We start from the raw sequence: 17,550 nt of genomic DNA, 5'->3' as shown, positions 1-17,550 counted from the left end.
TTAAAATGACAAATGAAAACATACCGCGTATATAGTCTACTAGCTACTAGTATAATATCCTCTCCGCCCAGTAAGATAGGTATTTCTTTGGTGGCACTACCTTATGAATATTCATATCCTTGCAAGAACGGACAGTCGCTGTGTCTGGCAGCGCGTCGTCAAAGCGTAGCCTTCGAATGCAGGCCCATCGCGGCGCACAAAACAAGGCACAGCGACTGTGGAGAGTCTAGAGAGGGGTGTGTGCCATACGGAAAATATCATCAGCATGCACGCCTTGCTTTGAAGGACTGGTGCAGGAGGGCTGAATAATAAAACTCAGATTTTTCAGTTTGATAACACTGAGGTGGTAAAAAAGATCAGCAAAAACCGTGTAACTTTTGATTTGCAACAGTTGAAACTGTCATAAATATTACAATTAATGTACTCTTTTGTGCATATCAAAATTTGCACAACGGAATTTTTTTTCATAAAAAATCCCTCATTTGAAAAAAATCATGGGTTATGTCCCTGAGCGACATCAACTTGGCTTTGTGTCTGATCTTCATAGACCTTGCTGCAGTGAATACACTGAAGTCTTGTCTTGGGAAAGCTTGATGACATCCATCTTTGATTTTTTTTTTCTTGTCAGATCGTAATGGACTGAAAGATAGGAGGTCGGTTGAACTACTACAGGAGAAGATTCTGGAGTGTTTTACCAAAATCCTGCACCGAAATCATCCGAAGGAGCCAGGCCTGCTGGCCAAGGTCTTGATGTTTATGCCAACACTCCGCACTATCAGCACCAGCTACGCCGAGTTGATGAACAGGGCTCTCCGAGAAAACCCGCACCTCCAGTTCCCGGCGCTGCACGTGGAGTTGTTCAGCGATCTGAGCGACATGGAACAATAGTACATGTCACCCTTCTTTTTTTGAGATGGTATCGATCATACCCATATCAGGAATGGAAGAGCCCGTCCTGTCGTGCACACTGTGTGCACTCAGGATGTGGTTCCATTAATATTCAGGGGTTTGCCGTATGATAATTCTGTGCCTTTAGACCATGAGTATGTACAATATTGGTGATGTGGCACAGCAAGATAACGAACGAAAAACAAAAATATTATAAGAATTTTTACCAGTTTTGATGCGATCATGCAAAGTTCATTGTTTTCATAGAAGGTGAAATAGGATATTGGAAACATAAGGAAACCGCTAAACTACCTCACTCCTGTCAGGTATTCATAATATTGAAGTTAATGAAAACGTACATGATCAACCAGTTATCAGTGTAACTTCCAAGCAGCTACAGTTTACCTTCAACCCTTCCACAAAAATGGTTGAACCCAACACCTACTGTTTTCAATGGTGAATATGGACTTATGTATGGGGAAATTGGGGTGGGATGGGGTGGGTTAGGGGTGAAGGGATATAAACAAACAGGCAAGAAAGTTTGACCAGTGACAACTAGTTGACAACATCAGCAAGAGGGAAGTCTGAAAATTTTGCATTTTACTGAATCTGGAAAGAGTGGAGTCGGGCAGACTATGTTTTGTTTACATTCTCTTTTGTGATGTCCAGTCTATAAACATTTTATGTTTATGGCTGTGGGACCTTGTGATTAGTTCTGACAGTCCCTATAAAACTGAATAGAATTGCTTATGTCAGGCAACATAACAGTTGCAAGCATTGGTTCAAAAATTTTTGGGATTTGCATATTGGGGTAAGAGAGGGCCACTTACAACAAACCTCAGTACCATGGGAGGAAGTCCAAATAGCTTTTTTACGCACAAGAATGTATTTTCATTGTCTCGGGTTTTCATTTTGGCCAAATGTTTCAGTTCTTTAGTCAGAAAATACTTTCCTTTTCACTTCAAGCTATCTCATTGAACATATCAACATATCTGAGACGTATGTTTCCATGGAAACATGCTATTATGAATGCCGATACAGTATCATTGGATTCTTTTTCAAGTTTCAGGGAGGCAGCATTGATTTAGGTTCCAGGCTTTTCTACAATCCCATTCTGTTGCTGATGACCTTTGTAGAATCCGCAAACCATTTTCAAAACTAATAAGGAATGACGTTATTGATTTAATTGATCAGGGTTGCTGCATGGGTGAGTTTTGTGTGCTGATGGGAAGGGCCTCTGTGCTAAAGAACAGTGACCCTTTCTTTCAAATGGAAAACCTTTTCACATTGATTGAAATTTCTGAGCACATATTTCAGGTCACCGTTTTGTTGTCTTCTGGTCAGTTTTCTTGTCTCCTGCTCTATCTTCAAATCCATTGGAATCAACCATTTCAGTTGCAGGGAAGTCCAACCCACTTCTCAGCACCAAAATGGGTACTCTCATCTCAAAGATGGAATATTGCCCAGCTCCCACCCCTACATTTAAGAATGGTTCAACCTGTAGGATCAATATTGCTGTCAGCTGCTGGTTTCACAAAAGGGAACTTCTTCAAAACAGAAAGCACACTTTCAAAGAAACAGCGAAGCCACACTTTTAATGTTTTATAGTACTTTCATTTTATTGTGAAAAAAGAAACAGAGAAATATAGACATTCAAAATAAATAGCAATGCCTAAATAGATGCATGCTGATACATTCCATAATTTGTAAAATATTACCCACCCAAAGTATTAAATAACACGTTTTTTTCCTTTTTGTTTTTAACGGATAATCTTGCCTTCTGTGGCGTGTGGACATTTTTCAAGTGTGGGCAGGTGAAACAGATTTTCTGTGAAACTGACATTTTAGGAATAGTTGCCATGGTGAATTTCACCATGGCACCTGAGAGTTTGATGGTTCCGAAGACTTTGTGAGAACCGTGGTTCTGGCTGCTGCAGATTTTCTTCATCTCACCCTTAAATTCTGTATCAGATTTCTCAAAAAAAACCCACGTAACATCAGACTTCACTAAAATGTGTACGAATATGCACAAAAACTGGAATTTGGTTAGGATATTTGTGTTTGCACAGCTCTAAAGAGCATCTATAGTATTAGCACGTACCATTGCAGCCTATCACCCCTGTTTCTGCATTCACTGGTCCTTCTGTCCTGGTGGAAACAGTGGGCCATCACCAAAAATCAATGGTGAATGGGTATGGCAAGTGTAGAAACCCCTGCCACATCATGTACACCCTAAGTAACAGCTCTCATTCAGTTTCTTTTACAGTCTACATGGAGGATTTTGAAACGGCGGTCACAGCAATCTCTCGCTACCATCACAAATATGATAAAAAAATGACAGCAATGGTTTTTTGAATCGGTCAGAAAACAAAATCCCCAAAGCACCATGCCCGCACTTGAAAAAAAGATTGTAAAATAGCCCTTTACAAGAAATATTTTATTGCATTGTAGTGTATAGGATTTCTGACTATATTGTTACTCTTAAAAGTAAACCTACAAAAGTAAAAGAGGTTCTATAGTGGTGTAGTTGTGTATAAACTTTGTTTTGGAGAAAAAAAAATCTTGCAAAGATGGATTGTGCATATGATGAAGATTTACTCAGGTTTTGGGCAAAAAAATGCCTCATCGACTTCTCATGGCACGGTCAGCCATTTTCCAAAATACGTACATGTTACTAGTATAACGAAGTTTGGGTTATGAATATTTCAGTGTTTGGCAGCAGAGATATCAAACATTTGTAGCTGTGTCTGTAATCTGAACGCACAGAGTGCACGGTCTCTGGTGGTCCAATTTTTTTGCATCTCTCCCTTATACTCTCACAATACTCTACCGGGAATATGTTGAAAAAAATATGTTTTGACATTCCAAAGGGAAATTGTATGATACACATTCAATGCCATACGTGACTCATGATGTTCATACAGTGAATGGAATTACGGGAGAAGAATGTTAAAACAAATAACAGGAAAAAAAGAAAAATTCACAAGGGAAAATGGCACCCGGCATGATGAATTTCCACAAAGCTGTCGCCATGAGATTGGTGAAGTGATTTGGGTTCTGAGAGACAAAACAAGCCAAAAAGAGGGACTGATAAACACAAACAAGATGCTTTTATTTCTAGGTGTGGCCTTGTATAATTTTGTTCTCTGCAGTGGTACAGTCAATATTACAATATGGCTGTGGAACCACTCTCTCTAACTGTCATATGTAATCCGACAGAGTAGATGCTTGATGGCATGGGAGTATAAAAAATCTAATATTGCTCAAAGCAATTGAAGACTAGAGTTGAACCTTTGCTAATATTTTTTCCCCAAACAGGTAAACACAATATCTGAGTAGACGTGTAATGGACAGAAAACGTCAAAAAGCTTGAGGTACCTTAATCTGTAAAATATCACAGAAAGGACACAATGTGCGGCTATTTTTCCTATGTATTCAAATCATTGTTTATGTTACTGATGTATGGTAAAGAGAAACTGTAACCAATAGCAACAATCTTGATTCAAATTGCTCTAGGGATACTCGCAATTCATCTTTTTTTCTTCCTATTCTATGAAAAGCTTTCAAATCAAATATGATCGTGGGCCTGCATATTCCCATGGGTCCATAAAAATCAAAGCTTTTATGCACTTTTTTTTTCGTCAGAACCTGTTAATTACTCAGTATATTGGTCTAATAAGTTGGGAGCATCAAAAACTGTATCAGGGAGTGGAACAAATTCATAACAGAAACAGATCTTTCACTTTCAGAAGTCACAATGTGGGTTGAGAATTATTTGCATTTATTTTTCAAGATATTTTAATCAGTAACTATGAACGAAGCAATTTCTACAGTTTAGATAATGTATATGACAAACATAATGTCTATAAAAAACATTGACGCTGCTTTCAAAAAATGATTTCTTCATTCCACCTCAAGAAATTGAGAAATGAGAAATGCTTACATTGAGGAAGTCAGGGAAGATTTCGAAATAGACATTGTGAAATTTGCACTGCAGATGGAAAAATTAATTTACCCTGGCAAAAAGTGATATAAACAAGAAGGAAAGATTACGAATTCAAATTGCCACTGTAATCATGAAAAGACTATCAAACTTGAAAGAGACACGATGTGTCTCAGAAATTAAGGCATTTTGTTTGTGTGTGTGTATCACTAGATCCAGAAATTGGTCATCGAAATAGACATTGCAAAATTTGCGCTGCAGATGGAAAAATTAATGTACCCTGGCAAAAAGTGATATAAACGAGAAGGAAAGATTACGAATTCAAATTGCCACTGTAATCATGAAAAGACTATCAAACTTTAAGAGACACGCTGTGTCTCAGAAATGAAGGCATTTTGTTTGTGTGTGTATCACTAGATCCAGAAGAAATCCACGGCCACACCTAGTATAACCAATAGATTACTCTCCATTCAGTAATGTACCGATTGTGTGGATTCCAGATACTCAGGGAGACCCAATGCCATATTTGCATGTTGTTTTCTGTTCATCTGGTGTATTTTAATTCAAAGTATAGCACATGTTGTTTTTCATCCCAAATTTTTTTGAATGTATATTTTCCCTCATCGTCATAAAGTTTCAAAGTGTCACTGATTTGTTTTGAATTTCTTCGCACTGTGTTGACTTTTTTCTTCAAATCATGCTGTATTAACGGTAAAAAATAGCTTTTGCCAAACTTTTCACGACTTACGCGACTTCAAGAAATTTCTTCGTGTGTGTCTAGAATTGATTGTATGCTATGGAATGACGCATTTCTGTCCGATGTAAACTTTCAAACTGCTATGTAAAAAAAAAATTATTTCAGCACATTTCTACAGATGTACTATTTTCAATGTATTTGTCGTCGTCACCTTTTAAGATATTCACATATTTCTGTAAAATTGGTCATCATTATAGTGACATGAGAATTAAGCACAATATTTTTCATTAAGGAAGATTTTACTGCCTACCACTTGTAATGCTGCAAACTTGTAAATAACTCAGGAGAATTTTCATTCATTATTTTTATAATTTGTCCAAAGGAAACGTTTCTTGGGTTTGGGTTGTGTCGTGGGTAACACTTCAGAAAACTGAGCTGAATGGATTCCATTTTCTGTTCCAATTTGACATCAAATTTTTCATCTATCTTTTTCCCGTCTTTGACCTTTCCTCTGTTTCGTTCATCCGTCTTTAGCTGACCTCTAAAAGCCTTACAAACATTTCATTCGTCACATTTAGATAATAGCAGCTTAGGCTCAGGGATGGACCACTCAGTTGTAACATATGCCTTGGCTATTGCACCATACGCGTGTCAAAAACACTGGCAAGCATAGGCCCATTGGACTTTTCAAAGCGGCATGGATTCATCCGGGCAATGATAGCGATCACCAACACCTCCTTGACATAAATGAACAAGAATGAGATCCATCAGGTGGATTTATTGTGACAGTCTTGTCAGACGTACAAGCAGACAAAAATTATTAGAATGTCTTCTTTAGAACCTTGAAATTCACCTGGGAATTCTCGCCAGTCCTCAACACAGGCTCCTTTATGCAGAGATATCTTTCAGTGAATACAATATCAGATGAACCGTCGATTGAGACAGACGTTGTTTCGATATCTATAAAGCACTCGGAGATCACAGCCTGAAACATTTGATTGGATACAAGGTGTAACAAAAAGCCTGCAAATTTGATTACTGGTACATGACAGTGTTGAGATAACATGAATTACTCACTTTCTCCATAGTTCTTGACTGGCATATCATAACTGCCAAGTCTTTCCTACGCTGTCTTAACAACACCTTGACATACAGAATACGGATTTAATACTGACAAAATACATATCTCAGAACGCCTCGAGTCGTTCAGACATATCTGATCACTCAGCCATTTTTAGAATCCTATCAGTGCAAAAGCATCTTTATATTATCTCTTCAAAAAGTAGAACCTGGAAATCATGCTCAAGTTCATCACAAAACTTTATCTTCGAAGTTTGAACTCTGACGGCTACGTCTTTTCCCATGTTTTGAACTTTCACCAGCATATCTTGACTTGACCCCTTGTTTACTGTGGGGATGGAGGACCTTTCCATTGTGAATACAGGGGTGGTCAAGGTCAGATCTCTGACAGCAGTGCAAATCATTACAAGTTTACCAATATCATTGACATTTACAATACACACATAGCATTATCAGTATTAGCACTTTTTCTCATAGTTGTGACGATTCAACAAGGAAGATTTCACTCTGGAATGAGCTTTGCCTGTCCATTCCAGTGTGAGATCTCACGGCAGACAATCTGAACAGTGCCTATCACAGTCAAACAGACCCATAGAGGTCTTGTTTGTACCTCCATTAACAGACCAAAACCAAACTCAGCCAAGCACGTAATATACTTTTTTTTGAAATTGACAAAACAGCTGTTCGTCATTGCTGTGCACACATCGGTCACCTTGTGACTCTGACAATGGTTTATACCATTTTGGTCGGCTCGGCCAAACCACTATACTCAGGGGTATGTGGGATTATTCTACAGGGGTCTAATCTGTTAAATATCGTATTACAAATCCTTTACTGTCATTACTGAGTTCTGTTTTTTCATCCCTGAGCCTAGAATCTTTCCTCTTCACTGGTATTTTAGTGAACCTGCTTCCAAGATGGCGCTACCATGCAATCGATCCTTCCAACCTTAACTTGGTGTAACTACCCTGATTTCTGTTGGAATCCCATCAAATTTGCATGAAGTTGACCCAATGTACACGACCTAACCTGGAAATGACAAGGGGACAAATTTTCAGTCAGTTTCTACATGAGATAAGAAATGATTCCACGGAACACAGGATTGAAATGTACGTCTTCTACCAAAGACAAACACAGAAATCTTGATGTTTGTGGAATTCGGTGATCACTACACCTTATCAAAGTATCTCTTTAAACTATCGATATCTTTATAAATGTACTCAAAATTTTGTTTAACAGGGCATTTAGGGCTAATTTCATTCAAATTTAAAAAAAAAAGTACTAACAATTTGTTAACATGTAAATTTTGGTGATTTTTTCACAGGTGTTGATATAATCAACATTTTTCATAGTTTTTTCTGATCATTTGAAAATGTAATAGAGACTTATAGTCTTTTCAGATTTGATCTCAACTTTCTTTTGAACTGATTAATTTCCATTATTTTTTTCCAGTATGACTGACATTTTTACTAGCTTTGAATTGTAAAAAGATCTTTATTGTAGAGTATGAAATTGACACATACACTTCTGATGATGTAAATGTAATTTGTATATTGTACAATCAATTTGTTAATGAAGGTGAGGTCGTTGAATTGAGGGAGTGTTATTGCCATGGGTGAACTAAATGCGTTTGGATCAGGCACAGACCTGCCACACATCGTGGAGGGTCTGTGGTTCAGGGATTTAGCAGTGTTTGCGGGGGTTTTGAGATACCTCTTTGTGTGGTTTGATACAGCTGATGAACGGAGGGAGGGGCCTGGACAGTGCGGGATAATCTGTGAACGTGACATGAGGGGGTGGGGGGGAGATTTGAGAGGGGATTATGGAAGGGTGTTCATTGGACACGATGATTTATTACTGGTACAATGGCACGGAGAGAAAGCCATAAGTGTTGTAAAAAATCACTTTTATGATCATGTTACCCTTCTTAGCCAACTTATAGAACAACTCACGTGTCGTTTCCTAAAGCAACGTTGGACATCTGTACAGGTATATATACATGAATGAGACACAGCAAAGTTACAATGTGAGATCTGAAAATTTCGGAGAGACAGGTAGACATTGCCAGGTGTGAGAATTTCAAGGGAAATTGTGTAGTAAAATGATTTGACTAGTGGGTGCAGATTTTATTCAACAGGAACAATAATTAAAATGTGAACTTTCCCTTGTTCTATCAGTCAGTACTATATGATGGAGTGTTTTATTTGTGTACTTAGATATTGAATATTTCCAAATTCAGTAGAATTCACCCCGGGTATATATATAGAAACAGTTTTCATGGGCCTTCCTTGTAGCAGCCAGTGATGGGTGATGTCTTGTCATATTTGGGTTATGAATCCCACTGCACATAATTGGTACATGAACTAGATTTGACAAAAAGAAAAGCAACTCGGGCCTCAAGTTTTACTAAGGAAGAAATACCTGAAGTGAATTCACCTGGATAAGCATTTCAGTTTGTGAATTTTAATCGTAACTCGGACACAACCATTTGCCAGACTATAAGACACTCTGTGAATGCCCGTAGGTTTCATGTGATGTAATGTGTATTGCGCTAGCAACGTACCATATGCTAGAATAATGCATTTGCGACATTGTCGCATGCGACATTGTCGCAGAAAATGATTGTGACATTTATATCACAAAACATACAGTCAGTTGTGATCTGCACTCACTGGTATGCGAGCAGACACAAGGCACAGGTGTACCGTACCTTTGGGTGCAAATAGACTATACCAAGAATTTTTAGGTGGGTAAAGCAGGATTGGGGGAGGAGGGGGGGAGTTGAGGAAATAATTGTTTAAAACTTGACCAGGTACCCTCTGACTTACAGCTACCGGTATATTGTATGAAGATAGGTGGAGACATGACCACACTAGTATTCAAATCATCCATTTATATACAGAAGCACTAGCCTGCTTGTCAATAATTCTGGTATGAGCCGACTTTTTTTCTGATCAGTGAGTTTGCCACTACTGGGAGGTGAAACGTTCAAGCCCAAAGAAAACCTTGACATGTTCTATATGAGGCAGCCTCCGTTTCCTGGAAAAAATTTAATTTTGGCTAGTGGGGGCTGCCTGTAGCCTTGTTATCTGAAATGAAATGTAAGCACAGTGATATTTTTAGATGTACACAGGATGCAGAGAGTGGCAGGTAGTGGGTAATTGATGTCATTCAGATCACCTTCAAATAAGCCAATTATACGGATACTGTGATGATAGTAGCTATGGCTACATACATAGAATGCCCAAAGACTCTGTAGATGACGCTGATCAAAAAAAAAAAAAAAAAAAAAAAAAAAAAAAAAAAAAAAAAAAAAGAAGCAAAAATCAACCATTTTTTCCACAACTTCTAAAATTTAAAATTACACCCTTGAGGTACACCATGTTGATTTTCTAACTTCCAGTTCATTCTTTCACTGCATAAAATGGCCTGAATATAATGTCACCATACTGCATTATTTTCACACTATGCATTGATATACTGTTATTGTTAGTAAGGGTTTGATTGGATGACGAGAGTCACATGACTAAATGGAATGAAATGAGAGTCAATCTTGTACTTTGCCCACCAGAGCAAGATCATATTGATTTAGATGTAACATGTGGTTACATGTGAGATTGCAAAACTCATTTTCAAATCCCAGATTTACCACAATGTAACAGCTTGTGAAAAATTGACTCATGTACTGGCTATATTTTGTGAACCTTTCAAAATATTTCCCATGGAAAGAAAAAAGAAAAAATTCCGATCAAATCATAGCAAAAGGGTGAAAACTTTTTCTCTGGTTATCAGCTCTATCAAGCATTTTCTTGACAATTAATGTTCCATCCTAGACGGCTAAAGGCTTCTTGGTCAGTGCAAATTTGCATAATTTCCATATATGGTAAATGAAAAGGCAGACTATCAGATTTGTGTACTGAGGGAGCGTTTGTGGCACAACAGAGAGGAGAGAGTTTGCGTATTGTCCGAGAGTTAAATCTATGATTAGCTACAATAACACAGGTAACCAAATTCGACAAACTATTGTTCAATTGAGCTGACATAAAAAACATTGTGAAAGACTGATCCAGAATATGGAAAAATTATGAAATGAGAATTGACCAGTCCTCGAAGCGCACCAATCTGGTAATTGCCCTCTTGTACCAAAATCTTTGATCAAAGCCGGCTGTTTGATCTGTGGGCCTGAATCACAGAATGCAAATTGCATGCAATTGACATGTAGCAAGTTATGGCATTTTAACCTATCAAGTATTTTCTTTGTTTTTAAAAAAATATACCTTCTGTGTAAACCTTAATACTTAAACTTTTTATCAGTTCACGTTAACGATGCTTGATGCATCTAGTGAAAACCACTCCAAGTCAGCTGACAATGTGTACAGACTTTTTAAAGAACAAGTTATAATCTTCAGTAGGGTTTTTTCAGACTTGTAAACGAATTTTAAAAAGATTTTATCGCTATGTGTTATACCTTCTTGCGTCCCTTTCAGTGTTCAGATCAGGTTTCCAACATCTGTCGAAGTATCCAAATACACCTCTGGTTGATTTCAATTGTGTGTTTATACTCGTGACGAAATCTCACCGAGACAGTGCTAAGGTTTGTCTTGGCCGGCACATGAATATTTCAATGCACTGGGGCAGTTTCCCGTGAGGTGTAAATCTGAACACTATGGCTGGTAAATTCATCTGAATCTAATATACAACTGTATTACCGTGATTCTCGTGTGATGAAAGCTGGTGGAAATGTATCCATGAGGTGAAAAAAAGGTTTTTGTTTTGTCATCTGTGTGAACATTGATCTAGACTATAGCCACGGCACCTATTTTTTTTTGATGTTCACTTGAAAAAAATTGTATACAAAAAAAGGCAGTGTGCCAACCTAGGCAGAAAATGTTAATATCTGCAGGATCAATTAATACTCACAGTACAGTTCTGCATGAAATGATTGTCATTTTATTATTGTGTGTCAGAATTACCCCACTGCATTGTAAACATTCCTGTTTTGTTGTTTTTAAATATCAATAATTGTATCTTGTGAGCTAAAAAAATATTCCAAAAGTGGCAAAAAGTGAAATATCAAAGCGCTGAGAGACCTAGGATGATGAACAGATCTATGATGGAGTGACCGAGTGAAAGGGATCGCCATGCCGTGTACATCACTGTCACTGGTAAATTTCAAGTGTTGTCTCAGATCTGATGTATGGTTACAACAGAGCTGGGAGGAAAGTGCTCTCAAAACAAGCATCTCAGGTTGAAAATCTGTCGGGAATGGTTAGTGTTGAATTTTGACAGCATTTTTTTTGGGGGGGGATGGGGTGGGGATGGGGTATGTGGGTTACCTGCATATTTAAGAAATCACGGCTTTAACTCTGAAAAGAATCAACAACGCTTGGTACAGTTCTCCAAGTGGGCTAAAAAGTTGTTTAAACAAATCATTTCAGTGTTATGAAAATCCCTCTCTGTCCACATGATGCAGGTTGGAGCACTAAGTCTACTGTCTCCCTTATCATGCATCTGTGCTCCATTCAACTGTTTTGTTATTGGTTAAGTATAGTGTGCGATGAACTGCATGCCTCTGTCCCCCTCTATGCATTTTCTCAAACCCAATATGATTACGAAGAGAAAGGGGTTAAAATTGTATTTGAAAGGAGCCATATAGAAAGGAAAATTCATCACTCTGAGGGCTTTACAAATTATAGAACTATGTATTTCTTGGAATGGTGAAAACATTTTTAAAAGTCATGTATCATGGTATTTTTTTGGTGGGATGTCAATTTTTCTGGTCTCGTAGCTTTTTTCTCCCCTCACTAACAGTTTTTTGTGATTTTTAGAAGCTACAATTCCTGTACAGTTTCTGATAATGGAAAGAAATCACTGTACCATTATTTGTACCGATTTAGAAAATAAAAACCGACTAGTTAATATGAAGAAGAACAGTGTGTGTGCGTTTTTGTTACTTTAACTACAGTGTGCATTGGTGGAATATTACTTTGTTTGACGTAATTTGCTGTAAATCTACAACTGCAATGAAAAAAATCATGACATGTGGCTAACTCACTGGGTGATTGTAAAATAGAGACTTCATGGTTGAATGAATGTTTCAACTCCATATTACCTGTATTTTTCATATAATGCACAATTCGGGGCAAATGAATATTCCACACTGATAAAGAACCATTAGCATGAAATTTAAATACCAAAACAATGCTCATTCATATAATTTGCATAAATTAATACTAATCTGCCTTGATCTTGCACTAATAGGTATTTTTTAAAGATTTATTTTTCCAGTATTTTGTGTTGCATTTGTAAAATGCTATCTTGTCCTCATCCCAAAATCATGTCAAAAAGCCTACACTTTGTCAAAACACTCTAAATCAGTAAAATCAGAAATGCCTATGTTGTTTTCGATGAGCGAAGTTTAGCCTGGACTGGCATTCACTCGTCAATAATAATAATGTCCCGTGTTACACACAATACAGACTGTTGGCAAGACTACTACATAACTGTATAGGAAATTATAAGAAAGTGTGTCTGATAATGCAAAAATAATGAACCTATCATCAAAGGCAGTGGTCTCAGATTGGAAAAAAAGATGGCCAATTTACATAACAATTCATAATTTGCATATTCCTTTATTGTGAAAATCTATGCTTTTATTTGGTTATTAACATATGAATAGATTGCTAAACACAAAGCGGGGTGGCCCACTTTTCAAAATCCTGTTGTGGAGAAGCCTGAAGGGTTACAGCTATTGTCCCCTTTAGGAGAGGTGGCACTATTTTAAAGTATGGGCCGGGATATTTTTTACTCCCACCTAAATAAACAAACATGGTATTGAAGGTGTTACTTAAATAAATAAACATGATATTGAAGATTTTAGGTACATTACATACATTCTTATTTCATATAATACCTGGTAACAACACTGGTATTAGATGTCGGTGATATAGCTGGGAGGCATATGCAGTGGAGATATAGCTTGACTGTGTATTGAAATTTGACCTTTGCTGACAATGACCCCCTTTCACAGATGATGGAATGTCGCCGTTCCATTCCACATGACAGCTTTCCATGAATCACTTCGGTAAACGCAAAGTTACACACTCCATTTCGGAGTTCATGGTTTCCAAAAGTGGACGAAGTTTGACTTGACAAGCGCTGTGTGTGTTATCTTTCTGGAACACACACATTACTTGCGGGTCACTGGCTTTTTGGAGAACCTCATTACGCACAGATCAGGTAATCGCAGTAATGCTGTCCATGGTTCAGATGAGTACTGCTACAACGCTAAGTAGATAATGTCAATCTAAAATCCAGATTACTTGTACAGCTTTAGTATTCCTTGTCTTTAAAGGCAACGATCTTTTGGCCAGGGAGCAAATTGACATTGACGGTTTATGTGATTCTAATCCTTCGTTCTCCTTTGAAAGTTGTATTTTGTGGTCAATTTGTTCAGAGATAAAGCTGATAAGAAACTGTGCCTTAACCCTTTCACCACCATGGTTTGTCCCAAATCCATTGTTTTCTATGGTAAAGTTGGACCTGTATACAGGAACTGGGGTGAAAGGTTAAACAGGAACTTCCCCTATAAAAGCCGGATTATCGTAAATCTATACAAATCTAAAAAGCCATGCTACTGATCGGACATGCTGTGTTTGGACCAAGAATCCCATAATTTTGCCATGTTTCAGGCGTTTATTGTCATTGAATCTTGCATATGTCTGTGAATATATAGCAACTAAACTTGAATCAGAATAAACAGAAAAAAAAAATGTTTTTGTCGGAGAACGTAGACATTTCAAAATGTGTTCCCTGTGCGACCATTTGACCCCTCTTTGCAAATGTCACGAAAAAGCCCATCATGATTATACAAATTTATCGTAAAGTCAAAGCGATGCTATGAGAATTCAAAAACTACTGCCCAGTGTATGCAAATGGTGTGTCATCGAGTAATCCCCAAATTGTGCACCCATGGTCCTGTAACTTCCCCTTTTAAAGGTAGAATGCACAACAGAGACAGATATGGAAACTCTCAAACTTTCACAGTACTTTTTCATCTTCAACTTTTTGGGGCTCATGGAGTACAGAGAGATTTCAACACCTTAGTTTTGTGAAAATCAAAAATGTTATTTTTCCATACAGAGTTAACACAGAGACGGCAGCTATTATGAATTTCAAGTGCTTGTAAGTATTCAATAATCTGTTTCTCTGGTGCCAAATTTTGCACGGTGACCCCTCGCTTTTATCTTCATTGCAAAAAGGAATGTATTCTGGTTTAATACAATAATTATTCTGATATTTGTGAATTCTCCATTCACTTCAAAAATCTGTGATGGCAAGCAGCATTTCCTGAACTTTTAATAATCGGCACTACATTGTATCTTTATTATGTGGAAAATATTACATGAACTGAAACTAGTATGCATTTGGGAAAATTAAACACTGGAATGACAGTGACTGCACATGATGTAGATTTTTTATTATGAACTACATGTCCGCAGATATCTCAGTTACTCTAAAGGGTGAAGCTTACTCTAAATACGGTAACACGAGATCCATGTTTGTACAGCCACAGATATCAAAATTGAAGGAAATTTATCATGCTGTTAATGGAAAAATGAAGTTTACAACTTATTTTGCATGGGATTATACGTTACAGCTGGGGAAATACAAACAGATCGCAGTCACCCTGTCTTTCTCAGTAAACAGTATGGGAGGTCAGTTGGCATAACCCTGACAAAACTTACTACACTGTACTTAGTAATATTGCGTTGCAGACACATCAATTTTATTGAGTAATTGTTCACCTTTTCCCCCCATTTCACTGTGTAGAGGTCTATCTATCTACCCAAATGAAAACACACAAAACGTACCTAAGTGTGATGAATGAAAGGTGACCTTTATAGGACCACAAAAAACGCCCAGGACATTGACACTTGTGTCATAAAGACTCAGCACATGCATGACTGTGTGAACTTTGAACTCTGTGACAGACCTTGAAGGGAGTGATGTGAATAGTTATTCACAAATGGGAAAGTCGGTGTACAGTGAATGGCGTAGACTTCAAGTCTTGGTTCATGTCAGTGATTTCCTAATTTCATGTCTGACAAATTATTGCGCATTGGTGTTACTTTTATATGAAACATCCCTTTTGACAGGGATGACTAACATGCGATCGTATGCCGTCTTCAACTTGTTTTACATACGTGCATCTGCTCATGTGTGGGGTGAACTCCACACATAAAGTTTCCGCAAAGACAGTAGCTACTCTATCGGATGTCAGCTGTGAATCCCGTGATACTGTATGTACTGTAACACAACACATTTCACCAAGTCTATGAATGGCAAACAAGATGCAGTCACATTTCAACTTTTGGTATGATTTTACACTCATCTCTTACAGCTCATTTTCAATCTTGGAATTTTTCTTTTTCAACCCTTTGAGCACCAAAGTCAGTTTTTGCCACCTTTTAAAAAAAATACATTTACCAATTTTTTTCTGACTTTTTTTTCAAAATTTTTGATCAAAAACTGTAGGAAATGAAAAGGGTGTCAATTTGGTCAAAAATTGTCAAAAAATACAAAAAATTCATAGAAAAATTGTTGAAATTTTGTGCTAAAATTTTAGCGGGAATATTTAAAGCATTCAAAGGGTTAACAACAGCAACACAAATGCTAATGATGTGTGGTTTTACATCTTTTATTGAAACATTCAACTTCTGTCATTCTTTTCCATATTACCACATGCGTCTCATTCATAAAGGTTTAAAAAATAATTTTTCATAAAAAATATTTTTGCACTGGAAATTATAGAATATATTAAAGCCCATATCAATTCATAATCATTAATATTTGTTATATGTCTTAGTTACAATCATAAAATTAACTAGACATCTTTGAAAAATTCTTTCTTTGCAATTTACCATCAAAAATTAATTAGGATGTATGAAGTAGGGTGACCGTCATATTTGATACACTGTCCATATTTGAAGTAGCCCTTTTAACGACAATACCAGTAGACTGGCACAGCAAATAGAAAAGTTTATGTAGTTACTGGTCACTTTGAAATTTAAAGGTACCCAGTCACTGCAAATTTGCATATATCAATTCAAGTTACTGGGTCAGTGAGGCAAATTTGCAAATATCCATGTATGGTAATGTACTTGTCGGCCCTATTTTACTATTAGTGCAAGATGCGAGGTATAATGATATTCAAATATGCAGATTACACTAATGAGCATTGTTTCGGTATTAAAATTCTATGCTAATGACCCTTAATCAATGTGGAATATTCATGTACCTCGGATCTTGCATTGTATACTATTTTAATACTCCACAGAACATCATTAGAGCTGCGTGGTATAGGTGCTGCACTTTTTTGTGTGGCATTCCAAGTGTAAATCTGTGATTGGCTACAATAAAACCAAGCTAACCCAATTCCTTTATGACAGGTTTGCACTTGTTGAGTTCTCTCTTAAAAAAATTTGTGGCACTTGAAAGTCATTATACATATAATAATCATGGTAAAATTATTTGCATAGAGTTCTAAGAAAGCAAATATACTGGCAGTTTCTGTTGATAATTATTTCTGTAGTGTTAATGAAAGACAAAACACTGATGAAATCTAATTAACGGTAAGTACCATCCCTGCACTTTGCTACATTGTACTTAATACAAACAAAAAAACAAGAAAAATGTACTACAGATAATTAATGTTAAAAACAAATCTAAAAGAGAAAAATACAAAAATAAAAATTCTATGCGACTAAAAAAGTCTATCACATATGAATGATGGAAATCAGGTTTTCTTTCTCATGGATCCATGGCAGTGAATTCAGACAGTTCATATTTTTCCAGACGTCATATTTTAAAGCTGAAACTTTTCAAAAAATTACCTTCTGTATGTTTAGTTGTACTGCAATAAAGTGGGATAATTGAGTTG

General features: G+C 37.0%; 1 protein-coding gene across 2 annotated transcripts in view; it reads left to right on the top strand.

The window, feature by feature from the left end:
* Positions 1-8,791, top strand: part of LOC139117131 (nuclear receptor ROR-alpha A-like) — an 83,554-nt gene extending 74,763 nt beyond the window's left edge. For both annotated transcript variants that reach the window (XM_070679981.1, XM_070679980.1), the window contains exon 9: positions 629-8,791. In XM_070679981.1, coding sequence (XP_070536082.1) covers positions 629-888 — 260 coding nt within the window. In that variant the 3' untranslated portion in view covers positions 889-8,791. The remainder of the gene's footprint in view (positions 1-628) is intronic.
* Positions 8,792-17,550: the final 8,759 nt, after the last annotated feature.

The sequence above is a fragment of the Ptychodera flava genome, chromosome 18 (genome assembly GCF_041260155.1).
Source record: "Ptychodera flava strain L36383 chromosome 18, AS_Pfla_20210202, whole genome shotgun sequence".
Lineage (NCBI taxonomy): Eukaryota > Metazoa > Hemichordata > Enteropneusta > Ptychoderidae > Ptychodera > Ptychodera flava.
This window is presented reverse-complemented; position numbering and strand designations above follow the sequence as displayed.